General features: G+C 39.5%; 1 protein-coding gene across 1 annotated transcript; it reads right to left on the reverse strand.

Moving 5' to 3' along the window:
* Positions 1–994: 994 nt before the first annotated feature.
* Positions 995–27825, reverse strand: LOC116962626. The gene is made up of 18 exons (XM_042796123.1): positions 27624–27825; positions 26302–26397; positions 25106–25247; positions 23319–23427; positions 21006–22425; positions 19711–19834; positions 15847–16012; positions 13648–13863; positions 11747–11893; positions 8513–8665; positions 7630–7744; positions 7086–7192; positions 6670–6822; positions 5723–5821; positions 3151–3291; positions 2348–2432; positions 1860–1980; positions 995–1184 (listed from the first exon to the last, which is right to left on the reverse strand). The coding sequence occupies exons 1-18, from the start codon at positions 27823–27825 to the stop codon at positions 995–997; spliced, it is 3786 nt and encodes a 1261-aa protein (XP_042652057.1).

A 27825-nucleotide genomic window follows, 5' to 3' on the forward strand; every position in this document is an offset into this window, starting at 1 on the left:
CAGGGGAAGTCCTTCAGTGCTTTGGAAAAATTCAAGACAGATGATAGACAGGCAGTCTATGGGGAAGGTAGTTGAAAGCAGTATCTGATAAATTATTAATCCCCCTAGGTGTCAAGTGCCATCCAAAGAGCCTTAAAACTGGAGAGATCCACTGACCAGAAATATTTTTGCACTACTGGAAGAATAAAGGCAGTAGTGAGAGAGGTTAGTTCAAAAACAAAGCAACACAGAGGAGGTCTGAGGAATGAGTACTGGGGGAAGAAGAAAGGTCTGTTTCATCTGGAAAAATGACCAGGATGGCATAAACATTGCATTTTGTCTTCAAATGCACAAGACAGAGTTCTTAGATTATGATCATATAATTATTGAATAATTTAGGTTGTAAGGAACATCTAGAACTGTGACTGTTCACTCAACTCCTGCTCAGGTTGTGGTCTAATGTACATCTATGATAAGGCCTGATACATGATGGGACCTTCTGCTCCAAAGAACCCAACCAAACAGAAAACATTAATCACTTCCATACTTTTTGTGATGGTTAACTGAGAAAAAAAAAAAGAAAGAAAAAACAACATAGATTTGTTTTAGTCAGCATGAGGCAGCACTGAACTGAAATTCAAAAAGCTTTGTAGATTTGAGGTCCTTATGCCATGTTCCTTAATTGTAGTCACTTTTGTAACTAACTAGCAGAAAACCAAGGAAAAGTGTGATCAATATCAGGAAACAAACTCTTTCATGAGAAGTACTACAGGCATTTATTTTAATGTTATATGCACAAAGAGCATGACTGCACCTCCTTCAAGTCTCACTCAGGAGACATTTCGTTTGGGTAAGGTTATTCCAAACTAAGCACCAGTCACTGAGTCAAAGTAAATTTCATCCCTACACATCCATCCATTCATTTTCACAAGGTTTAAATCTCCCTAACTGTTCTGACCTGCCAAGAAAAGGGATTGAACTACTTACTTACAGTGCAGCCCATTGAGGGCAGGAATCACTTCTTATCTAGGATGATGTTACCCTTCTCATCTTTGATTCGAACTCGTCCAGTGGAGTACTTGGTTTCCTGTCTGCCATTGCAGTACACAGTTTTTACAGTGCCATCTGGGTACTCCCGCCTCTTGAAGTGCACAGTGTGGATCTCCTTTTGGCCATTACTGAATACCACTATTTTATCTCCGTTCCTGAAAGAAATAGCAATGTATGAAGTGATGAGAAGGCACTGTCTGTTATGAACCTATCTCATTGAGCTGTCTAATGTGCCACAATGAAGGTGGAAAATAATGTCAAGTGGAAACTCTCAGGCTATAATTCACCTCAGAATTTGCATGGGATGGCACTAGAGATCTGATCTCAGTGCGATTTCAATACAAAGATACTTCAGAACATAGTATAATACCTAATGGATGGTGAGGTCTGCATTTTACAAACCTTCTTCATGCAGGGATCTCAAGGCATTTTTCAAGGAAGAAATCTGTTTTACAACAGAATTCCCCCTAAGCCCAGGAGAGACGTGTAAGAAGGTCCTATCTCAGGAGTCCTCATCCTGAGTCCTTTAGTACTCACGTTGTTAGCACAGACAACCGTGATCCCAGTAACCCTGGTCAGTGTAAAGTTACATGGAACTAAATGAGGAATATTTCACAGTCACTTTTCCAGTGATAAATGGTCACCTATCATCCAAGGTGGAAGTGAACAATTTTCAGTGCCTCATTGTAGCAAATCTCTCCTTATCTTACAAATCCTTTCTCATTCCACCTGGAAATTTCCCAGCATGGAGAATTCAACCACAGTTTTAAATGTCAGTATCATTTTCCTTGTTTCCAATGTCTGGTTCCTGTCATTAGTACGAGACTTACTTTTCTACTTTTACTACTGTACCATCTGGAAAAAATGTTTCCTTGAATCCGTCACTATAGAGGCATTTCACTGTGTGATCTGGAAACTCAATTTCTTGTGTGCCATCAGGATAATGTTTTTCTGTGGAAAAGAAAATGTAAAAACTCTGTCTAGTATTCTTTCGTGTTGCTTTACACAGATCTAGATCAGGGTTTTTTGGGGGGACATTGTGGTAAGGATAGAAATGATATCTAGCATACTGCTAAAGAAATTAAAGAATCAAATCATCAGATAAACAAAATTAGAAGAGATGCATTTACATCCCATTATCATCTTTGCTTTGTAGGAAGATACTGAACAGTAAAGTGATAGAACATATTAGAAGTGAAATGCAAAGACAATGCAAAATGAGAAGAAAATACCCAATCTGCTGGAGTCAGAATCAGACTTTCATAATCAAAAACTTCCTGCACATGTAGTTCATATTTATGAGCTCTTGCATACCTACCTATCTGATTATTAGGGAACTGCAGCACCTTCAGGCCATCTGGATAAGCCGTGTGGGTTGTCTGTGCATCTGCATAATAATAAATCTGTAAGGAAAGTGAAGTGTTTGCAGCATGTTCGGAATATTTGCATAAGCAGATTCAACCATAACAATGTGCTTAAAAATAAGCCATCTTAAGTAATTTCAAGGTCATTTTCTGTCTCTGTCATCCATAGAAAGTAGCTATGTTTGCACTGCTGTTCCTTTCTCTCATTCACCCCTCTCCTCATTGCTGTGTCTAGATGATGCTACTTTCATCTCTGTAGCATACAAGAGAGCAGTGCACGCGTGAAAGTCATCTTCCCACCACGTTGCTTTGGCTCCCATCCATGCACTATTCATTTAAAATAGTCCCGCTGCTGCCAAGGCCTTGCTTATTTCTACTCTAGCTCACATTAAGCTCATATTATTATTAACTATTTATATTTACATAATGCCAAGAGGGAAGAACCCCTTGTTCTACCTACCCTACAATTATATAAAAAACAGTCCTTGCTTCAGACGGCTGCCCCTGCCCTTTACCTTCTTTCAGTCTCCTTTAATCTGATTGGCTAACTACCCATTCGTTCCTTCTTCGACTGTTACTTTCATCTCTTTCCATTTTTGTCTTATAGATGATCTAGTTTCACCACTCAGGGTTGTTTAACCAGCACCCTTCCTCATCAATTTCTCCCAGAATTGATAGATCAAGATAAATGACAGAACCTTGTTGGATAATCACTTAATCATTTTATTTTCCTTAGAGAAAAAAATAAGTTACACACCACTCTCTGATCTGGCATGATCTTCTTTACATCTCCATTGAAAAAGCTAATCGTTGTCATCCTTTTATCAGCACTGATCTCTTTTTTTGTACCATTGCGGAACGTGATGATTCGACGTCCATCAGTAAGCACCTCTTCTACCTTCAAACACATAGATCGTCTAATGTAAACAAAGTCAAAGGAAATCAGTAATATTGCTCTGCCTTCCAATTAAATTGGAGCTTGAAGTAAGTCACACAATGACTTTCTATTTCAGAAGCTATCTCTGTAGCACAAGTACATTATTTTTGCCTCATTTGTGTGTAAAAGAGGCCAAAAGTAATTTTCTTTTCACAAAATATATTTATGTCTAGTACTCAGCCCAGGTTCCCACCCCACCACCTTGTTTTTCTGTTAAGTGATGTAAGGCACACAGCCCTGTGGCAATAGGGAAGCCACTGAGGTTTTTCCATGAGCAAATTCAGGGAGTTACTGTTTGTACTCATTTCATATATGCTGGTACACCTTCCACACACGGCACTCAAGAGACCCTGGTTCTGGATCATGTGAACCAAATTGATTGAACTTATTTAATGTATTAACACAGACTGCTGACACAGGTTAACAATCATTTTATTCCAAGTAACGTAACCCTGCATGGACATTCATACTACAGAATTAAAGGTAGCTGCATGCAGAGATATGCAAGATTGCTCAAAACTTCTTGGTAACAGCTTGCAATAATGTCATCAGTGTGCTCTTCTACAAAAAATACACTGGTCAGAGAAGACTTCATACCTAGCATAGCCTCTGGTTAATCAATTTTCCTGGAATTACTATGGCAACTGGTTCTGTTCAGCATATATGTAATCCCATAATATAATTCATTTGATGGAGTCCAAAGAAGAAGGCAACCAGAAGATGTACTACAGCTCTGCCATATGGTTCCAATTTTATCAGACTCTCCACAAAAAGGGAAAACCTCCCAACCAGAATACCTCTATTTTCCTGAGGGCAAGATTTTGGTTTTCAGAAATTATTTTATTTAAACATTACTAGTTAGTAATGGAAAGATGTTCTTACACCTACTTATGACAAAAGGCACTGCTGTACGAAGTTCATATAGTTTAAATGAGAGTTCATATGTCTTTCTAAAGACATCAGTCCCCATTTTGACCTCTCTCTCTAGTTGCACAAGAAAGTCCAGCCCACCACTCAATTTTATTAATAAAATCCAGTGGTAAAAATGTCAGAGTAAACTTTTTTTTTACAGTTATTTTTCTTATGACCATCAAAAGAACAGATAATGCGTTTGCTCCTTCTACAAGAGGGAATTGTGATTGGTAGAAGTTTTCACAGAGCTCATCTCAGCTTTAGCTATAAAAGAATTGGCATCTCAAACCAGTATTCCATGAACAACTGTTATATTGAAAAAGCAATTTCTATGACTGCTTACGGTTTCATTAATCAACGCCTGTATTGACGGGGTGAGAAGAGAAGCCCAGAACTGAGCAGACACAGAAACTGAATTACTGTCTTAACTTTACCTAACCAAAAACCTTATCCAGAATTGACAACTCAGTCAATATCAAGGGAATAATTTAACTTGGTAAGCCTTCTTGGAGCAGTGTAATTGAAGGGACATCTGGGACTGACTTCACATCTGTCCTAGATGAGCAGTGACAGTGTTGAAATGAATGCTTGTCTATCATCAGTGAAACTATCACCTGCTCACTTGGTCACCTTGCTGACAACCTTTCCCAACAGCAATGTGCCATATTTCCAAAGCATAGACTCATCTACAGAATGAGCCTTTCAAGATCACTCCTGAGGTTCTGTGCAGGAATGGTGACATGGCCACTCTTGGGAAAAATTATCCAGTTTTGTGGCAAGGAGTGCAGGGACACAATGGGATGCCAGCAAGAATTGCCCATTCATCCCCTCCTGGATGACATGAACTTTCAGGAAAGGGATGAAACCAGCTGCCAAACTGAGCTACGGGCCTCAGGACAGGGGGCAGCTGGGAGCAATCTCTAGGTGCAGCTGGGGAATCACTGGGGATTTTGACAGGTGGCTTGAGCAAACTGGACAGGCTGCATCGAGCGCAGCCCCACTGATGCTACTCCAAGTGTAGCCAGCTGTGTATAATGAAAGACTTCTCTCTCTCACAAGTGGTGTCCAGCTGGCACAGCTCACTGCCATTAGATTCACTTCCAAGGGAGGAAAAGAATAGCCTTTAATCTTGCACTGCCAGACACCATCACTACCCCACTAGCACGTTTTCCTTTCTAATAGTAAACATATCATTCCTCCCAGCCCACATGTGAGGTAGCTGAAACAAAAAGGATTTGATGAAAACCACAGAGCAAACCTGTGTGGGAGATAAGAAAATAATTTGGTTGATTTCCAGCCCATCAGCTGTACGTATTTCCTACCACTGATGGTGTGAACTTTACAGTTCAGGTCTCCTTTAAGAAACAAACAATTAATTTGAGACAAAATTGTTTATGGCTACTTGAATCAGTGGTTCCTATTTCTACTGCAGTCCTATTAGTGATCTCTTCAAGTATGTTTGCATCCTGTTTTATCTCACCTTTCCATCACGATACTGTATTTTTTCCTGAACCTCTTCCTCACTTTTCCTTCTTTCTTGATGTAACGTTGACCTTCTAGATAATATTGATTTTGGAGGCTATATTATGAAAACATCACAGTCAGTGTTATATAAACAGAAATGTTTTTAAAAAATGTTAATTGATTTTAATCAACTGTGCAAAAATCATATTTACTTTCACACACATAGAGAAAAGTTGCCCTTCTTTCTGGTATTGCCTTGCATTTGTAATGCATTTTGATCTTTTAGTCATAACAAAAAAGGTTGCACATTATCTCCAGTTAATTTCAATTTGCAAAGAAAAATATAGCATAGAGAAAGTCCAAAATTTAAGGGATAAGAGTGCATTCTGGCGAAACTACACTACAGGAAATGGAGACAATAAATACAAGAACAAAGAACAAAACTATCTCTGAGTATTGAGTTACTGATTTGCAAAGAAAGGTACTGATATTAATTAGATCTGCTCTTCCAAAACAAATTACCTGGTTCTTAGCTTCAGGTAATGCTAACTATGTAACTAGGGGCTATTCAGGATGTTACCCATCCAATTTACTGTTATGATGAGTACTCTTTGCACTATCTGGCAGCATAAAGGAGCCTTAAGTTAATTGACATCTGACACATATCATCCAGAACAGTTACTAACTAATGTTCATTACATTTTGAAGATGTGATGTATTTTAAATTGTGGGATCCAAAGGAACAGAGTACTGTTCCCTACAGGGCAATGATATGCTCCAGTAAAAACCTGTAAACACAGTGCTTGAAGTTGCCAGATCCATCTGTAAAGCTCTGTGTCCACTGCATAGCATAGGAAATGGGAATGGAAGATTTTTTTTTCTTGGTGTGTTTTGTTTCAGTTCACAAATGGAAAGAAGACAGTTGCTGATCATATAAGAGCCAGAATCTCAAGTTGCTCAAACCTTTGCTTCAGCATCCAGAAAAGCAGAACTGTCTGGAGATATTTTGTTGTCATTTGCACTTATGCCACTTCTCCTGTGTGTGGTCACAAAAGCCACTTTATTCTGAGGTTTTAGCAATTTTTCTGTCTTTTTAAGATTAAGAGTCTCTTCTTCCTGAGCCAAAATCAAAGTGTTAACTAGCAACATAAATCTATTAATGTCCAACAGTTGTGCAGGAATATCTTGATAAAGAAATCTCCTATATTATTTGTTAGCCATTTCAATACTATTTTAAAGAGTGTACTTAACATGAGTAGAGGCAAGAAAATAAAGCCAGGAAAGTATTGTTCCCAGATGAATGAGAGCTAGCATGCTATATATGAAAACCAAGATCACAGACTCACTGAATTATTTTGTAGAGTTACATGGTGAAATACCTCTGTTTCTTCATTGTTACTGCAGAATGAAAAGCTGCAAGTGTTGTTGCTGTGGTTATGTGAGAGGGGCATGTCTTCTGAGCTGCCTGAAATGGGCAAAGACTTGCCTATAAGAAAAAGTAAAGTAAAAGGGGCCATTGAAAGCATATGAAAATTGCTGAATCACATGTTTCCATACCCATCTCAGAAGGTTTTTAAAAGATTCTAACTCTCAGATTCTTGCAACACCTTGCTCTTATACTGATAATGTTTGCTACCAGCTTGTGCATCCTCCCAAGGGTGCTTTGTCCTGGACCAAAGTGAAGTGCAGACTACATCCATTCTCCCACCTTCTGGGCTTCCAGGACAACAAACTCAGTGACTAAGCAAGCAAGAGCACAATCTGCTCTCCCTCTCTCTTGTAAAATATGTTTCATAATTTTTCTAAGGATCATAGGAGAGTTTTAGTGACAACATATTACCTGTGATCCAAGAGTTGGGGACCACCGTCTCCAAGTCAAGTGCAGACCACCCTAAGCAGGCAGAAAGTTCCCACAGATCTTACCTTTTACATAGGAAGATGAGCCAGGCCCCTTAAAACCACCACTCAGATGTGAGACAGCTCCAGGTGATTTTCTATCATCTGTTCTTCTCCCAGTAGGAGAGGGTTGATGTACAACCTGAAGCAAAATGGAAAGGCCCTGACATACAGTCATGCTTCACTGTAACGTGGGAGCTACCAGAAATATGACCAGAGTCCACTTCACCTTCCTAGTAGTTTAGCTGTCTAAACTGAGTTCGGACTGTTGTGAAGAAAGATGGAAGAAGCCTCAGACAGGGCCATCCCCCCCCATCCCCTGTCTCTTCTCTTGGAAGCTGCACTTCTTGCTCGTGGTCCATGTTGGGTTGCATCGCAGCCATGCCTGTGCCTGGCCATGCACCTCATCAATCCAAATCCCAAACCTGACCCACAGGCTGACTTCCTGCTGTGACCCCAGACCTGTCTCATCACTGTGGTCTTTGACAACTGGGATTCTGGCTTGACCTTGACCTCCACCCCCAGCCTGCCCTCCTCCCTGGCTGGGTCTGTGAGGCAGGCTTTGTCCTGCCAGTCTCCATGGGGAGCCCTTGATGTTCCCAGCTCCTGGCCCCCAGGGACCTGCTGGCCCGTGTGCTTCCCCAATGCTTGGTGCATGTGATCACCCCTGAACTTTTTCTGAGAGCAAGCGGGGCAGGCTTCAAAGCATTCACCCACGGTCTGGCCTGTGGGTGCCCAAAGAGCTCAGTGTACAAACAGTCTCTAAGGTAATTTCTGGGAAAAAACTTGCAGTGCCAGGAAAGGAAGGCCAAGCAGCAGCTATGTGGGGATCAGGATCCTGATCCAGATTCTAAACAATACTGGAAAAAGAAAATAAAGGCAGTCTAAATAGACCTTGCTACTGACTTACTTCTGGTTCAAAAGGTGTCAGTCTTCCCTGGTGAGGTATCCTGCCAGTTGGTGTTGTGCTTCTGCCAAGGGAGCAGTTAGATATTTTCTTTTCTTGATGTCCCTTTGTCAACAATCTCAAGGAATCAGCCCTTTGCACAGAGCTTTTTATTGCCTAAAAGGTTTGAATACATTTGTATTAAGTTGATATAAACATCTTCAAATAGCATTAAAAATCCTTCTATGACAGATATATCATTAAGTGTTTAAAACTTTTAGGAAAATGTTTATTTGTGCATGGGGGCATACACACAGACACAGGCACACATATTTTATACATAATTCTCTATTTGGAGTCTTATTTTACTTCCCACATTTCTCTCTACTTGAGCAATGGTGCAAGTCAAGGGTATTCCAGGGTGCATGCTGTGAGGCTGACAGCTGCTCTCAGGCTCTCATCCCTCATTCCCAACCCCCCTGCCAACAGCAGGAAAGATATCCCTCTCTGGGATACCACAACTAAGCTGACCCAGTAAAATATATTGCGTGACAGTTCATTATTACTTGACAGACATCCACCCTTTTTACATTTTGTCCTCATACCTCTCCATCAATCAAGGCTGACACAAGCCTTGTAAGACCCTAATACAGATGTGAGCCACAGAAGGGAAATGAGATAAGAACAGCTGCAAACAAACTATAGCAGATATTTAGACTGGAAAGATCACAGTTACTCAAAAGCATTTCCCCAATTTTTCTTGGAGACCTTAGATCAGAGCACAGAGGAAACACACAATATTCCTGCATAACTGCTATGAGATAATGGGATTTATACAATGACTGCCAGGGGTTGGCAGCTGCAAAGAAAACAATATGTTGATATGAGAGGAAAACTAAGGCTGCACTCTTGCCTAGTCAAAACTTTGAAGGTGCTGAACCTAACGTAGAAATGCCTGGCATAGTCTCACTGCCCACATTGATGAAGCTATCCCAAAAATGGCAAGGGGTGATGTCTGTATCTGTCAGAACTGATAGCTGAAGAGTTGCTAATGCATTGAGCTGGTGAATGATTAGGAGTGAGCACATGGTCAGAAGCAAAGAAACATTCAAAATACCCACCGAAATGGTACTAAGTGTTCTGATTTTGAAATGTCTTGTGCACCGGAGAGTGGCTTCTTGGGAAGGTGAGTGTGAGCAGTCCATAGAAAGAACATACTTGCCATCAGCTTCATTTGCCCAAGTCCACAAGCTGTTGCTCATGGGACATGGGACTATCAAAGCACAAACATGGGAAGACTTTACAATTCCTTCTCTGACAAGAGTCACTAGGGCCATTTTTTGACAGCTAAAATTTTCTCCTTTCAGTCAATGAAATTTATGGAAGCTGTTGTTGATGGGGATGGTGATCTCTTATTTATATTAATAAATCACATTACAATTTAATGGATGTGCTTATGAGGAAGGAGCCATGAAAGGAATCCTATTGCAACACCAGAAAGTTGTAGAATTTTAAAAGGCTAAATTTTTTCCTCCAAGCATAGAACAGTTCTGAGCAGGAGATAGGTAACTGATTAGCTCTTTCAGACAAGGATGCTAAAAGGTACAGAAATTAATAGAATTCATTGTTAAAGGAATGTGATTTCTATCTTAAATTTGGAGATGTTTTGTGCAGGCAGATTCTGAGAATATGCCTGAGTTCTCCAAATCCAATCATGATTTCAAATACAAGTGAGTAGGCAAACTGTCAAAATATGCCTGCTGTCCTCAACTTCCCCCTTCTCAGAACTGTTGCTGAAGCCACATTTTTTTTTTTTTGGTACATGGCTGTGTGCCACAGGAGGAAAATAAACTCAATGGGCCTTAGGAAGTCTCTATTTAGAATAAATGTTTCAGTTTTTAACTCATTTCACAGGAGCGCTTGAGATGTTCAGCTGAAACAAAGTCTTTTATACCTTGAAAATTTCCAAGGTAAGCTACCAAAGATAGCTTTTTGACTTTACTGGCCACCAACTGCATATCGTATACTGCATATTACTTGTCTGGCTAGTAATACTGTCAGTGACAGTAATAACAGCACAGAGGACTGGAGAGATACCAGCTGTAGAAAGGACTGGGGAGGTGTGACATCAGTGTAGAACAAAGAAAACCATTTTCTACAGCTAAACCCTCCACCTTCTGACTTATAAACAACATATACTGCTTAGAAAAATAACCAGTCTTGAAGGCAGGCACATAATATCTGCATCCTCTTTGAAGCTACTATTTCACACATGAATGATTCTGCTCTTTTAAGCATACTCAGGTTAGAGTTGTTCTTATCATTATCTCTTTTAATATCTGGCACCATGCAGGATTCACTAAAGTCCCTGTCTAGTGACTTTTGAGACGCACACTGTCATGATCACTAGAGTGGAATAGTTGCCTCCTTTCTCATGTGACATGTTTTACATTTGATTTCAGTCCTTAAACAGGCAGAGAGAGCAGTGTGTTGGCTGATCTGAGCTAAATTTTGCTTTAGCCAATGGAATCAGGAGATTAGTTTCCAGTAGGTAGGAGGAATTTCAGAAAGAATGTTTTCTTGAACAAAGCACAGATTTCAGCTAAGTGTGAGCAAAAGGAAGAAAGGAGACTTGTAATAATCAAGGTGCTCATAATAAGAAGCAAGAAATACAAAGCCAAGGAAAGAAAAGTATGATGAGATATTTAGATATCTATATATTCTAAACAGTGAGATGTGTAAGAAATTTGTTAAGCCAGATGTGGAGGATCAGTCATAGAAATATCAGTCAGAAACAAGAATATCACTTGACATACTGAGTTAACTTGTCACAACTTGTAAAAAGCCATATGATTTTCCCACTGACTTTATCAGGCAGAAGACCACTAGTACTTATTGGCATGTAAAAACTCAAATGGCAAAATACTGGATTTTTTGTTTGCTGAGGCAAGGTATGGCAGTTCCCTGTAAAACCAATCTGTAAAGTAACAGGTACAATGAATTCAGAGCATACCTGCAAACAACAGGCAATTCAGTTAGGTCTAGAAGAGGAAATATGTTTTGTCTTCTGCTACTGCAAAACCAGAAGAAAAACTACAAGCAAAGTTATGCTAAATAACAGCACAATCCCACTGCAAGAAAACATGACCATGCTTATACAGACACTGTCATTGGCACAAATTTTGATTTCAAATAACATTATCTTAAGTAAATATTTGAAACTGTGGAAAAGTAACTACTGTCAATAGGAATGCATACTTTACTGTTCACATCTCTAAATAAGTGGTTTTGCAAAGATGTCTTTGGTCTCACATGAGAGATGCTGTGGCTCTTGTGGTTATCTCTCCGCGATCTTTCTTCTTGTTTGGATGAAGATGCTGTCTCTCGCAGAATAGCTTCTGCAACCTAATGGAGAATTTGTTGTAAATATATAATTTTAAGTTCAAGTCAGTAGAATCAGCTAGTAGAATCAAACAAACTTCAAAGCCATCTGGTTTTCTGTTCTAATAAAAATTATGGTATTTAGACACAATGAATTAAATACCCCATCTTGTTCTGCTAGGGACTGAAACTCCCCAGAATCAGACACAACACTTTTTGGATATGGCATCCTAGCATCTTTATATACAGCATCCTAATATTACGCTCACACAACAAAAATCTTCAGTGGCTTGAGCAGTAGTTTGACATCACCAAATGTCCCAAAACAGTAGAAATAGTACAGAAATCTGGCCTACAACAGAAGTCAATTAGCTTTTTCTTATGCTGGCTTTTATTGGAATTTTTATATTTTTTCATTCTGTATATGTGACTCTAATCTTTTTTTTTGACCTTCACAATCTATAAAAGGATGAGTCATATGAACAGGTATATTTGGGAAAATTAAAAATAAAGTGAAATGTAACTCGAAATGACATTTTCAACAGAACTTAATAGTGTTACGTGAAAAATCTCATTAACAAGTACATTAAAATCAAATAAAAAGAGATACCAAACCTTCTTCACTCCATAAAGCAAAGGACAGGTTAATTGGTGGTTCTAACATCTTTTAAAGATACATGTCTAGAAATTAGATTTACAAATTAGGGAAATATATAGGAGTAAATGGCTCGATTTTATTTTCTTCTAGCTTCAGCCACTCTGTGGAAGAGTAGGATTCATCTTACCAGGCTATACCCTGTAGAAGATAATTATTTGTTCTGGTTGCCTTGATGCACATAAGATGAAATTGATCCCTCTTTAATGGCACATATTTTTCTCCCTTGAATACACAGGGAGATGAAATGACCCACTCAAACCAGACTTCCATCCTTTTAATTCTAGTCTGAACCATTTAATTTCACCAAGACTTGCTGTCTCCTGTGTAAGAAGTGGAACACAGCATTCTTCTCCTTCCTTTACCTCCCTTACATTAAGTTACTCAGCTATATAGTAAGGCAACAAGTAACCCTACAAGTATATTAAACAAATGGGATACTGAATGAGAAGTGACAAGAGAATCTGTGAACCTACGATTAAACCATTTTGATTTCAGGAGATCACCAGAGACATTTACACTAGCCAGATATATTTTCCACCTTGATTCTCCTTCCTGCTCCACCCCAGTGTAATTCCCATTCAGGAGTCCAACTTGTGTGTTTGTAAGGCAGGCCACTGACAGTGTTTTCTTCCCAGAAAGTTCACAGCACAAAATAAGAACTGAAATTAGGTTTAATAAAATGTTCCACTGTATCTATTGCCAGAAACCAGCCTGCACCTGTCTGAAGACCTGTTTTAATAAAAGAACTGAATGACATTATACACATAAAGAGTAGAATTCACTTCAGGACACTTCAGTTGTATAACTTAGGCACTGAATGTAAATTAGTTATCTAGAGTCTCTCCCTAGTTAGTGGAGGGAGACATCAGCCCTCATACAAGCATCTAAGATAGGCTGGCTGAATCACCTTGTAGAGGTGCCCACCTCATGGATAAGTAAGGCTAAGTAAAAGAGTACCACACAAAGTTTTTATTTTATATGGCATACTACAGAGCTGATTTCCCTCCCTTCAGACTAAGCATGTCAAGAATAGAGGAATAGTATTCACATGTGCCAGCTCCAAAGAAAAACTACTCCGGAATTTTTCAAGCAGTATTCAACAGATAATATCTTCCAGTACCAGGGTCTCTGATTTTCTGTCCGTGACATTCACAGCTTCAGTGGGGATTTCTGCTTTCTGTCTCTGATGTTCTGAAACTCTGAGTTCATCTTGAAGCTCCATGTTCTGCCTGGTCAGCACCTCAACCTGGTCTCTCAGCTTGCTGTAGGCAGCATGCCAGCAGGACTCATTTCTCTTGAACTCCTCCTGCAGTCCAGCAATCTGCTCTTTTAATATCTACCAGTAGAAAAAAAGTGTGCCATGTCATTGCCTGCTCTGGACTAGGCATGTCCACCTTATACATCCAGAAGGAAGCATGGACTCTTTGTTCTGCTTAAAAGTCTACAATAAAAAGTTCTTCAATATAAACGTCTGCAATATAGAAATAACGTATTTGAGATGATTTCTTAAAAACAAACAAACAAACAAAAAGAAACCTAACCCCAAACTAACAAAAACCCACTACCTTGCAAACTCCTATATTTAAAACAACCAGTTTGTTACAAAGTGAGCAGAGGGAAGTCCTTGCTGTGAGAAGGAAAGTCAGGAAATGCAAACTAATCATGCAAACAAACACCATTAAATGTGAATGTTTTCCAAAAGAGGTGAGAATGCAAGTTATATTTTAATGGCAAATAATACCAGATACTGCAGATGGAATATTCATGAAGTTAAGCTAGATATGTGCACTTTGATCTGTAGTCAACCAATCACCACATGCACATTTTCCTACTTTTCCTTCACTTGTGTATCTGCCCATTTGTGTTGTAATCACCTTTCGTTAATGTTATCTGTCTGGTTAGAATTTGGCAAAATCATTGGCCATTTTCATGAAGAATCAGACTTCTGAACATGGGAATCACACAGATAAATGACTCAGAAAGTGTTGTGTAATTGTTTTGTAGAAAATTAAATTTTTGAACCTGCACTCATTAAGTTATCAATCAGGAACAAAAGATTAAAACAATTCTATCAAACTTCATCTCTATGACTAGATCTAATCAGAAAACTCAATTATTCTTTGGCAGAAATTCTAATTTTTTTTTTTAAATCCTGGGTGTAAAGAAAGATGATATTTCAAAATACTGTGCAGAAAGAACATTCAAAATATTTTTATTCAAAATACTAAAATAACGTCACTGAAACAGTTAATCATTTTCTCTTGTAAATGTTACCTCTAGAGAAATATGGCACATGAGCAAACATTCACTGTACGCATGGTACAAAAATATGTATTTCAAAAATACAGAAATTAAAAACAAAGAAAGTATAGAAAGTTTGAACAAAGTACTCTCTTGCAAGTTTTATTTTTTCTGAAACTTTTCTGGTCAAGAAAATATTTTAAATTGTCAGTTTGCTGTCAAATACATGTTTGGTGTAGACATCCTTTTGCAGCAGAATACTGTTCCAGACATTTCTAAGCATTGCCATTGTCTACTCTTTTACCCTATAAAAATACAGCTTTTAGCAGCCCCCATTTCCTTTATCATTTCTTCTTTTTCTTTCTTCTTCTCTCTATCAGTGATTCTAGAAAATTACTTAAAGTCATATGATGTCTAGCTGTTTTTTAATAGGGACAATAGCCACAGATATTCAGAGATTACTTTATCATGAAGGAGGCTGCAATAGAGGATTCAAACAGATAGAATCCCCTAAAGAAACATAGAAAAAAACACAATAAATGACTCAGGGATGTTACTAGGCTGGTTAGGTTGTTAGGTACACAGCTAGATATCCTCAAAATACATCAGATCCAAAGGTCAGGGTAGTTTAAGAAAAAAATCAACAAACTCGCAGCTCAGGGATGAGAACAGAGGATGATGGCCGATAACTCTGTGGCACAATAGCTTTTTATATCAAAAAGATGTAAGGCCCACTATGGCAGCAGTTGGAAATTTTTCAAGAATGAGCTCAGATCTGGGCAAAGCAGTACAAGGAAGTATAAGGAACATGGGAACATCACAACCTTCCTTAAGAAATAGAAATCACAACGTAATTTTTTTTCTTATATAAAGTGAGATGTACGTTTAAAACACAAATCAAAGCAATGTCCTGTTTACATAAAACATCTTCACTGTACACACAACTGTCCTCAACTAGCAGCATGAATAATTGGCCAGCCGTGGCAAATGGAGGGATTCAGGTACTACCTTAATATGCCTGCATGGAAGGCTATTAATTGATGAGAACTGCATATTTATTCCACAGAAGACAGCTTACTTGTAATTCTTCTGATTTCACTTTTTCTCCAGTGACTCTAGCTGTTCCTTTGAACTTGCTATGGTCAATTTTTTCTTTCTGCAGTGGGTGAATTTGGTCTCTATTGTATTCCAAAGGGTGAGTTACCTCCTGGCTTCTGACAGTCTTGAGCTGGTCCATTTGCGTTCTGTTCATAAGGTAAACAAAGAGTATGAAGTTGTCATAAAGACTATAATGGACTACCTTTAGATGTACCTTCTTTGGGCATGATTTTTGGAGGGCTTAGGCATGTCCCATATATGCTGATACTGCTGGGAGAGGCAACAAGTTATCAGTACTTGTCAAAGTTGAGGTCCTTCATCACCTGGAACACTCATGCATGTGCTCAGCTGTGAAATTTATTCTACTGAGCAGATGGAAACAATTCTCATTGAAATTTTCTGACAACGTAATGACTGTGAACTTAGAGGCTTTTAAACACATTTTCTGTTCAGAGAAATACCTGAATTAGGACAGACCTGAAGAAGGCACAGCTTTTTCCCTGGCATTGCACTGATGAAGAATTTTATCTTGCAAGGCTGTGGTCTGAGCTGTATTTCCATCAGCTCAGTCATTACTACAAATCAGAACAGCCATGGGCTTGAATGAAAGGGGATAAAGTACTTTATTTTCCACAGGTAAATATACTTCAAGAGTTAAATGTGGGAGCTCAGCACCCGGAAGAGATTTTGCCTTTGAACTCAATGTCTCCAGGTATGAGATGTCTGGAAGTACACTTAACTCAGAAAGAGAGGAAGAGTATAAATCTTTACATATCCTCAAACGGACTATATTTGTATGACTATGATCTAGCTGCTTAGTTAATTTTTAATATGATATTAAATTATTTGTTAGCTTCCTGCTTTGGCTCACTTCATGGCCTACAGCCACCATCTGGCCATCACTATTACTCAAAAAGCAACACGAGCTGGAAGTTTGTGAAAGCCGAAAGTTCGTGAAATATAAAAGTTCTCAAATATACTAAGAGATAAATGAACTCCCCATATCCTGCTGCTCATTACAATTCATTACTTAATTTTTATTTTTTGGTTGTCTTCTAGCCTAAATAAGCCTGTCCAGCCTACCACTGCTCTATATCCATACCAGTTGCCCTGAAATACAATGTACTAGAACAAAAGCAGGACACAAGAGCTATATATAACTTCTTCCACTGAAGACTGAACAGTACTGTCTTAACTTCCATGCACCTTGTAAAGTAAAATCCATGTAGCTACTCCCTCCAGTATCTCAGTTGATATCAACCTCTTCAGACTTGCACAAGAGTTACATTTGTACAAATAAACTAATCAGAGCTGGAGCATGAACCCAAATGTGCCATTGTCCAGAGCGCCGTGTTGCTAGCATAAGCTCTGGTCTAGGCACTGGCCACCCAGCGCTGCCCTAGGCCATGCCAGGCAAGGTCTGGAGGTTAATGCAGGCCAGGGATCAGGTCCAGCAGACAGCTCAGTTGCAGCCACTTTGGTCTGCAGGGTAAGACAGGTTAATCGTATGGAGGTACTCTGCTGTGCCTCTTTGCCTCAAGGCTGGAAAGCAGATCCTGGACTGCGGAAATTTAATAACCAAGGGCAGAGAAGCACACACAATACTTCTTTGGAACCTCTGACAATCAGTTCATACCCCAGTTATAAATTTCAAATAGGAGCTAAGTGCACAACACAGCTGTAAAATACATAAAAAGGGCTAAGCACTTTGTGCTAACTCAGATTCTTGCATGCATCAGAGGCACAGCTCTGCAGAAGGCACATCGCAGCAGGCTGGCTGTGGGGCAAAAACATACATGAAGCAAAAGTCTTTTTTCCAAGAAAAAGTCTTTTAGTGAAACACAGATGGGAAAAAAACCCCAACATTTTGGCTACTGCTGTTGGTCCAGAAAGAGTGCAAATTCAATACTACAAGGAATATATATACTAAAAATGGCAAAAAAGCTATCCTTGTTGAAGGAACAAGGAAATAACCATCACTGAATCCTCTGACTGATGCCAGGAGCCAGCAGTGACTACCCCAATGCTGCAAGGGTGGAGCCACAGGCTGCTGCCTTGAGTACTGTCCAGGCTCCATTAGGCACCAGATACACGTAACATGCTACATCCCAACTGTTTTCACCTTCTTGCCTACATTATTCATGCCTGCAAGGGTCTGAAAACAAAGTGCTTGGAAACAAAAGAATGGATAGACCAGACAGGTCCAGACACGCTGTGCTGCTCTCAAAAGGATTTTCTTTGCTTCCAGGGAGCACAAATTGTCAATGTGGCACAAGTGAAGTGCTATTGATGTTGTGGCCATCTTGTGTTGCTAATAAGGTTACTGGTTTAAGAATACAAGGCACACCCTCAGATTACATAAATCATCACAAGGCCATCACCATCAAGGAGGATAAGCTTCCTTTCGCAATTAGTTTTAGCTCATATGTTAGAAAAAGTAAGTGAAAAGATGTACAGATTATACTAGGCAGGCATAAACTTCTATATGGAAATATTAAGGGCTACCATGGCTAATGACATCAATAAATCCATGGAAAACTCTTTTAAAAACCTGCACTATCATGAAAAAATCAAAGTCATGTCATCTGTGAGGCAGCACTGTCAGCAGGCAGAGAATGAAGTGCTGGATGAGTGCAGCACTGCAGTAATTCTGCACTACTGCATCACACCACAGCCTAAATTTACACCAGTAAAAGCAAAAGCAGCACCTAATTTCATTAGTAGGTTTATGAACTGCCAAGTCCCACAAATATTCACATCTGGAACACCTATCACAGTCAGCTGGAGATCATCTTCCAATATGTTTAAGACATTGAAAGTATTTTGCTGAAAGACAGATATAGGAGGAAATGATACAAACTGATAAATGTTATTCAGAAATATCCTTTGGCACTAATCCCATGGTCTTTGAAATAAAGAGTAATGGACATGCAGACATGAAAAATAATTTCTCACTTTGTATTATATATTAAAATAAAAATCAAAATCAATAGATTATGCTAATTTGGCACTAATTAAGAACTTGACTTGAAATGCAAAGAGGAAAAGAATCTCTTCTGTCTTTACAGTAGATGATACCTAGTAATTGCTAACAGCTTTCATCACATTAAAAATACGCATTTGATTTGATTGTAAGCATGCTCAATTTTTATTAGAGGTATTTGCATGACCTGTAATTAGTTACAGCTGTGAGGGCACTTCCATTTCAAACCCCATAGTTTCAAAACTTAGTTCTTGCAGGGATTTTGTGGTAAGGAATCTTTTTTCTTCTGGGGAGATATAAAATTCAAACCAAACCAAACTAATTTTCAGCATTTAATAATTACAAATTACCAAAGCAACTCTCTCCAATTTTCAGGTTCTTCATTTATATGGTACCAAATGCATCCTCAGTCTAGTTTGAAGACAGGTATTCCTGAAATAACAATGCTGTTAGCATTGATGTATGCTATAAACTTTTTGTTAACTTTGGAAATACAGGCCACCTTGATGTGAATCTGATACAAGAATTTTATCCTTTACTCTGTGAGGGGCCTGATACCGTAAAATTCTTACTGATTGCAGTGTAATCTGAGTATGTCCATCAATTTATAAAAAACATTTGGCATTACTCAGCTTTAAAGGCCAACCTCCACCAGAGTTTTCAGATTTGACTCTCTTTCAGTTAGGTGCTTTACTCTTAAGCTAGACAGCTACATAAGTGTTTCAGTTCTGAGACAGCATAGATGCCCTCAAAAAGAAGCAAGCTAATAAATAAGAATTTAGCAGCCTGATTTTAAGGATCCTAAAGGAAATATTTGCCTCACTGCACACACAAATCAATTTCTGGTGTATACAGATTTACCTGTGAAAATTCATTGCTTTTTCTTGTTCTTCTTCCACCCTAGTCAGTGAAGGGGCTCCTCTGAAATATAAACCAGTCTCTAATCCTCTGGTAAGGATGTTCTGGGTTTCTTCTACAAAGACATCTATGTTAGTACACAGAACTCTGTGAATATTTATGAACCCTTTCTACATATTTAAAACCACAGACTGCATAAGTGCATAAGCTTTATTGCTTAATCTATCAAAAAGAATTAATGTATCTTTGCCTAATTATGCAAGTATTCTGTTCCCAGCATAGTACTTAGGAGCGCAATCCAAGCCCTACAAATCATGAAAAGTGAAACGGATTTGGGACTATATCTATGTCAGTGTCGGTAGCTGAATTACTTTTCAGAAATGTGAATGCCACATGATAGTTCAACCTCATTTTGAATGTAACTTTCAAAGAAGCCTCAGGAAGCCTTTTTTAACAGCAGCCTGCCATGGAGTAGAGTGTGCTTAGGGTGTTGTGACAGAGCAATTGAGAACCATCAGAAGTTAATATTTCTGCCCTAGTGATTACTGCAGACAAGACAACTGATTTTGATTGATCCTACACAAAAAGCCAGCCAGTGTGTTTGGGATGAGGAGTCAAGGTGGGTCAAGTCCTTCAGTGGAAACTAAGAGAGAAGAAAAGTCAAGAACCAGTTTAATAAAAAGGAGTAAATCCTGCTCAAGCGGGATACCATTTCATTGCCATAAGTAAGATCACTGGGCCAAAAAACTAGAAAGATTGGTTGACCAAAGAACTGGGACCTCACTCAAGACAAACTGAGTGAAGATGTTCTTAGGAAATAATTTTCCACTGATCTGAAGCTCTCTGTGTCTTAGGAACAAAACATGCAAATCTGAGAAATTATTTTCCCCATCTTTTTTAAAGTCACATTACCTCTGAGGAGGATAAATAGAAAATGTGAACATCTCATTCTCAAGGGGTCAGTGGGAGAAACATACCTAAGCTACAGGGAACTCTAGCACTGACTCCAGGGACTCACTGATTTTCACTCATCTCACTGGCTCAAAAGTCTACTCCTGGAAGTGCAGTTCAAGCAATAGACTTAGGAAAAATGGCTAGTGACAATGGAAAGCCAAGCATAACAAGGGGCTTGCAGATATATCTCTCCCCTCTTCTCTTTTTTTTTAGTTTAGGACTGAGAAATACTAACAGAGGTGGGCATATGCATAGGGAGCACAGACGGAATGAGTCATAAATGCAAGAGAAATTATTTTCCCCTATGGAAAAAAAATGTAAATCAAAACTCAGCTAGCGCTTACCTAATGTGTGTGTAAACAGTTTTTTCTGTAGTTCCTCCACTGCAGGGGTTTCTTTAATCTTGAAAGCAGGAATCTCACCAGCTACTGTTGAGGATGGCAGATGTAGGCTTTTAACATCCCTGGCCCTACCCTCGTTCTTTGACTCCAGCTCTTGCTCTCTCCTTTTCAACCTTGTGAGATAAAATAGGGAGGGCTGAAGAGAAGAGCGAGCCTTGCTCCCTTTCAGCCTGGCAGCCCCAGTACTGGAATCGCTGCTGCTTGTGCTGCAGGAGAGACTTTGTCTTGAGATCGCTTGAATATCTTGTTTCCTTGGGGGTGATCTGCTGTGCTTTTTAGCAGACATTTTTTCAGTTCCACTGGGCTCATCACTAGCATAATCATCATCAGAGAGCTCCAAATGTCTGTCAGTATGATCTATTCTCTGAAGCCCATGCTGGGAGGGGTACTGAGCATGGTGAGATTTGGGGTCATCATCACTGCTGGAGGATAAGCAGCTTGACTCACAGGACAAAGATGCAGTTTGCCACGTTGAGGCAGCTGTCCCCTTCCTTTGCCACTCCTGCCGCAAGGCTGAGGATGAGCTTCCCTTATCCACAGCCTCAGGTGAGCTACATCTAATTTTTACAATCTTATCATTGACCATCTTAAACCCAGTATGGATGTGTCTTTTGTTTTGTGAGCTCTGGCTCCCTGAAACAAGTTCCTGTGGGTATATCTGAACCCACTTCTGACCCTCTCTGAATGCAGGGCCTGCACTCCACCCTGCCTCCTTGATGTGATCTGTTTCTAAATCCTGAAGTGGAGAATGCTTTTGCAGGACTTCTAAGGGGGCTTTTGCTCCCTCTGTGAAGTGACCCTTCAGAGGCTGATCCACCCTACCTAGGTCTTTTTGCATGGTACTCTCCACAGATCTTCCATCAGTTCTACCTGCTTGCCCTAGGGAGCTCATATAACGAGTTTCTCTTTCCTCACCTATTTGTAAGTTCATTTCTGTTACTGTTTCAGGACATCGTTCCAGGATTTCAGGACACCTCCTTTGTGGTGAGTCAGCAGGATTTTCCTTTGCATCTTCATCTCTTCCAATCACTTCTTTTTCTTCTGCACTTTGCTCAACTGTTTTTGCTTCACAGTCAGTCTGAGCCTTTATCTCCCACGCAGCTAAAGCACAGTCTGCTTTTTTTTCATGTGTACCCATCTGCATGGAGCTACTGACCTGCAGATTTAACGGAGAGCGTTCTCCTGACTGCGGTATGCCTGAATCCCTTTGACCAGACTGGGAGAAATGACCCCAGCAGTCCAAACCAGCTCTTCTGGAATGCTTGTTGTCTTCTTCTAAAGTCTTCTGTTTATTTTTTTTGAGCCTTGCCATACCTTCTTTTCGTTTCAGAAAAGCCTTATGAGGTGTTACTTTCGCCTTGCTCTGAAAAAAACACCAAAAATCCTGACAATCACAATCTGAGAATTATTCTCCAGAAAGAAGGGTATTTATGATAATGGAAAAAGCTGAGACACCAGAAGTTTTCAAAACACTGACTATGGATAACTGAGTATATAAGTAACAGCCCCAAGAGTACAGGGAAAGTACTAGAACTTTTAGAAGCAGTCACTATGTGGCAGCTCCATTAATTCATTAGTAGAGTCAGATGGTTAAGATGGCTATAAGTGTTTATATGACAGAAGATGAGAAATGTTCTGTCTATTTTTGTTTTTAAATGAAGTTTGAGTGGTTTTTACAGTGTGACACAAAAATATAAATGCATCAGTTTGAGATGTTATTTTGCCGGAGAGACATAGAGAAAACTCCTGAGTGATGAAACGTGCATCTTCCAAGTCAACAAGCCTAACAAAAAGCTGAGTCTGACACCTAGAGGTGTCAGCCATAAACTCATCTCAATCCGCACATAAGGCAAAAAGCAGAACAGCATTACTGTACTTGGCCCTTATAAAAAAACTGTATTTGGAAATGCCCCCATTCTCACATTAGTGGCACATGAGAGACTGCATGGACCATTTAGTATGAAATAAACTAACAGAATCAACCCTGAGGCCTAATTTAGCTAAGTGTGTTGAGACTCGGGCACAAACTATGACCCAGAAAGTACGTGGAAAAAGACAAATCCAGTGGGAAACAGTGGGGAATGTGACAGTGACAGAGTAATACAGTTTCTTTACTTTTGGAAAAAAACTTCCAATATCACATGAAAGAACAGTGGAAAAATATGCTGCCATGCAATGACCCAAAACAGAGCCTACACAATACCCAAGTCCATAAGAACTTGTCAAAAAGAAGTGAATGCACCAATGGCAGGATACCTGCTGATCCTTCTGCTGTGTTTCTATGAGATGATTGTCTACTTTAAGTTTTTCTTCAACAAATTCTTCAGAAGTCTTCTGTCTAATACCAATGGCTGGTGTGATTGGCCTAGGCAAGGAACAAGAAGGTACTTATTTGTAAGGTTTTCTAATTAGTTTTCTTTTGATAATTCTCATGGAGCTGATGTTGAGTTTAGAACTGAAATGTTCTCTGCATTTTTTTTTAAATGTGAAGTGCGTTAATAAAAAGCCCACTGTTGTGTGACATCTAAGTCTCACTTCAAAACATCCTGTCTAGATTAAACATTAATTATGGTTTTAGCAAGTAACATTTTTTGGCTGGTATCAGTCTCTCCTTAAAAATAGAAAATAGTCAAAAGGAAAAATTATTTCAGACATTTTCTCCAGACTAAGGCTGGTTACATTCACAAAGAGCTCACTATCTCTGTCAGAGTGGGTTGAATTAGCATGCATGAACATATCTTATTTCACTGGAAGTGTGCCTAGAGCCTTCATTTAGTCACTTATTAATATTTTCTACTGAATATTTTTAAATTCTGGATTTCATAGACATACTGCCTATGCAGCATATTACTGTTCTTTCTATACCCCACCTCCATGTATCATCACTGTACCACAGATAATCTTTTTGTTTGTCAGTTTGTCTCTATCTGTTGGCACACAGCATGGCCTAATAGGATTAGATCTGTAGAGCAAAACTGTTGTTGCTGGGGTCTCAACATTAGACAATATGCATTTCAGGGAAGTTTGCTTCAAACTAACTATAGCCTTGTCCCATAGCAAAAATGTCATAAAGAGCTGGAATACATTCTGTGCTTTAGTTTCATCCAGCTCATGCTACGACCACAATGTAAACCAAAGCACAAGTGGGGGTGACTGGGAGACAGACTTCAGAAGCTCACTGCTGATCCAGAAAGGCATATGTGGACAGGCCCACTTGCCCAGAGGTGCTTATGGTCCTGACACCTCTTCCCAGGCTTCTGCCCTGGAGATCCCTGTCTTCCTTCTCTGCCCAACTCCCATACGGTTAATGCACTAGAAACACATTCATGACAATTACTCTCAGTCTGTACTTGCCTAGAATTTTGCTGCTTCTCTTTTGTGCTTGATGGAAGGCTCAGTGTGCCAAAAAGCTGCTGCTTTTTTCTACATCAGCTGAGGAAAGGTAACAGCTCTAAGCATTTCTTCTAGCACTACTGCCAACCTACCCATTCTTGTCTAGCCACAAGCACCCTCTCTGTGCTGTTACAACTCCTTTTGCAGTGCAGTAATGAACCAGATCAGAGAACCAATTCAAGTTAAATGTTACGTTTTTCCTCTCTCCAGATAATTTTAACAAGGATTACTTTGCTGACCTGTTCACTATATAGGCACATAAAATTTGGTCTTGGCCCAGCTGAAGAGGCAGAGCAAGGTTAAGAATGAATGAGCTACTCAAACTGATGCTGCCATCACAAACTGACGGCCACTGCAGAAGAAATAGTGGCATAACAAAAGATGTTATCTCCTTGCCAACTCTTGCCTTACTTCTATCCTTTGAAGGTCATAGTAGCAAAACCAGTTCATTTAAATTGACTAAATCAGCACCGCATTATATAGATGTAGGTCAACTGCCAGGCCCTAAATCTGTTCAATCTCTGCCCATGCATACCTGCCACTCTCAAGCATAGAGAAGAGCCTTTGTATTGCAAATAAAACACATACAGTATCTGTACAATCAAGGAAAACATGCTTTTGTAGCTTGACTGATTAAGATAATTTCTCACCTATCTTCTATGGTTCCACTCTTCATCTTCCCCTCTAATCCAAAGGGAGGTGGAGGAATCTCCTCCTTTACTTGTTCTCTTTGTTCTTCTTTGACAGCAGAAAAAGTTTCAGGGAAACTCCTTTCTTTTAATTGGCTGGTATCTAAGCAGCAGGAAAAAGATCAATGAAAACAAAGCCTCTATAGAATGAATAAATGAAAAATAAACATCATAAAATAAATTAGAAAGGTTTATATTTCCAAGAACATTTGCAAGATTTTGATTTTTGAAAACACTTTATAAAATACAATTGATTAAGGAGGTGGAAGGATGCAACCCATGATAAAAAGAGGCTGCTGATCCTCAAGTCTAGTTGTTAGAAATAAGGAAAGGGCAAGCAGTATGATTTTTACTCCCTGTCTCAAGAGATTTGTAATGCTTGGTTAATGTGTTCACTGCAGAACATTGCAGTGGAGATACTTTGCTAGCCAGTACTGAACTACTCATGTGTCTGTAATCATGTGACCTGCACGTCAGTTCATTAAACAGTTTAACGAGCAGTATTTGTACACATGAGACTTTCTAACTGGGCATTTTCTATTTTGTTTCACAATAGTGCAAATTTGCACATCTTTCTATTGAAACTTACTGGCTAAATTCATTACAACAAGAACGCTTCCACTTCAATTAATCTCTTTTTCTAGGTGTCAGCTAATAGAGACTTGCCCTCTTAGCTTGTTAGGCCTGTCAACTGGAGCAAAGAGCCTTTGCTGGCTCATTCATATTACACACTGTTTCTGTAGCCAGGAACTATATAGCTCACTTAATTCCATTAACGCACCCAGTGCTACTGAAGTCCTTTGCAACACACTGAACTTTCTGATCCAACAACAGCAATACAAAGGCTTTACAACCTTCCCTCAGCCTTTTCTAGCTACACACCAAAAATCTCCCGTGTGACAGCAGACAAGAAGTGCTGTTTCTGAAACCTTCTCACCTGCCTTGCACCAGAATATGGCTGAGGAGGCAGAGGTGACACAGTAGGTTGACAGCAGCAAGGAGTGCAGAACCCATGTGTCCCTCTTCACCATCTCATGTGTGAGGCTATGCTGTCTCCAGAATGCTCTAAACTCCAGAATGCCCCAGCACTGTTATTTTCAACTAGTGCTTCCGAGTGCAAGGCAAAAACAATGTGTCCAAGCAGCTGTGTAATTCACCTTTGTTTTCTTTTCTGTTCTCCTCCTGAGCATCTTGTCTGGTAAGTATTTTTGTAGGGCTCTCAGTACACTGAAGCAGTGGGTCGGTGCTTATCCCTTTAAATAAGAATGCAAAGTATTATATGAGCTGTTGGTACACTCATGTTTATGTTTCCAGCAGTAAAAACCCACAGTTGTCACAACAGTCAGGAAAGTCTCAGTTCAGCCACGCACATGTTCAACTGAAAGGTATTTCAAAGGCAACTGCACTGACCAGCTTCCAGTTAGGAGTTAACCAGATGTACTAAGGTCTCTGCACCTTCAAGCCTTAGTTTTACACATACGAAGAAGGTCTAAGTCAGCACTGCTGTCAAAAAAAGCAGTTATACCTCTCCCTGTCCTCTGTCCTAATGTGTTCTTGCTCTCAGGTTCCTACAGACCTTATCCACTGCCCTCTCCCCAGTTGTGCTGGCAGAAGTATTTCTGAAGCCCTCTGATAAACTTCACTGGGCAACTGACCCTGGTTCAGGTTAAATCAGCAAGAAAATAATCGTGACAGGCACAAGAAGGAGACAAGACTGTTTCAGTGACAGTACTGGTCCTGAATTAGCTTGAAGAATATGAAATTAAAATTTCAATTGTATTATGGGACAGTCTTACAGCATCACATTCAGGTCTTGCTATAAAAGTTCAAAGGAATCCAGGATGAAAGCCTGATTTAAATCCTCTCCCGCTTTAAACAGTTTCATTTCCACTTCTTTTTGTTCTTCTTCCACCCATTTTGAAATCAGCTTTTGATTTCTCTCAAATCGCTCTTTCTTCTTTCTCACTCTGGTATCTTCCCACAGAAGACAAGGCTGGCAAAGTATAGCAAAGAGAAGACACCAAGTAACAGCTTACATTGGTTTTCTTCCGAATGATGTGACTCCATGTCAGTTTGAGAAACATCAAGATTGCTGACAAAGATCAGGCCTTCTTAGCTAAAAAAACATGTTATCTCACCCTTGGAAGCTATATCCACTTCCTACTTTTTTTGCTTCTCCCCCTAAATATAACACACTCCTTACTTCATATAACTCAGCTTTTCCAATTTAATGACCTTCTGCTCTCTTTATATCTACAAGGCCTAATTTCCCTGTCAGTAGGAGAGACAGGATGACTGATCAGAAAAGTAAAAAAATCAAGTTTAAAATACTTTAAATGCTTTAATAACAAGCCACCGTAAAAACAAGGCACCTTCCTCTGACCTTCAATAAAATCAGTAACAAATCATTAGCAAGGGCAAAAATTCACAGGGTTTGCACAATAGATTTCACTTCAGATTTCCAGCACTTTTTACCCACCTGAATCTGAAAGTTGCACATGCTCTCCTGAGATTTCTGAACTGCTCTCATTTGGCATGATCAGTGGAGATCTGTTTTGCCAAGCAGCAGGCGTCGCCAAGGGTGAGCTTTGTAAGCACTCTGGGCTCTCAACTTGGGAAGGCTTTTCTAATGGGAACTGGACAGGAATGAAAGTGGCTGGAAAGCACTGAAGGGGTGGCAT

The sequence above is a fragment of the Tyto alba genome, unplaced genomic scaffold, assembly GCF_018691265.1.
Source record: "Tyto alba isolate M040663 unplaced genomic scaffold, T.alba_DEE_v4.0 Super-Scaffold_22, whole genome shotgun sequence".
Classification (NCBI taxonomy): domain Eukaryota; kingdom Metazoa; phylum Chordata; class Aves; order Strigiformes; family Tytonidae; genus Tyto; species Tyto alba.

What these genes read in the sequence shown, in the direction of transcription:
- LOC116962626 (XM_042796123.1), bottom strand. Translation starts at nt 27,825, where the DNA reads ATGCCACCCCTTCAGTGCTTTCCAGCCACTTTCATTCCTGTCCAGTTC. An exon ending in AAAGCAATGAATTTTCACAG is followed by an intron (nt 16,013 to 19,710) that starts GTAAATCTGTAT and finishes CCTTATGAACAG; the next exon opens with AACGCAAATGGACCAGCTCA. An exon ending in CTCATCTTCCTATGTAAAAG is followed by an intron (nt 7,193 to 7,629) that starts GTAAGATCTGTG and finishes TTTTTCTTATAG; the next exon opens with GCAAGTCTTTGCCCATTTCA.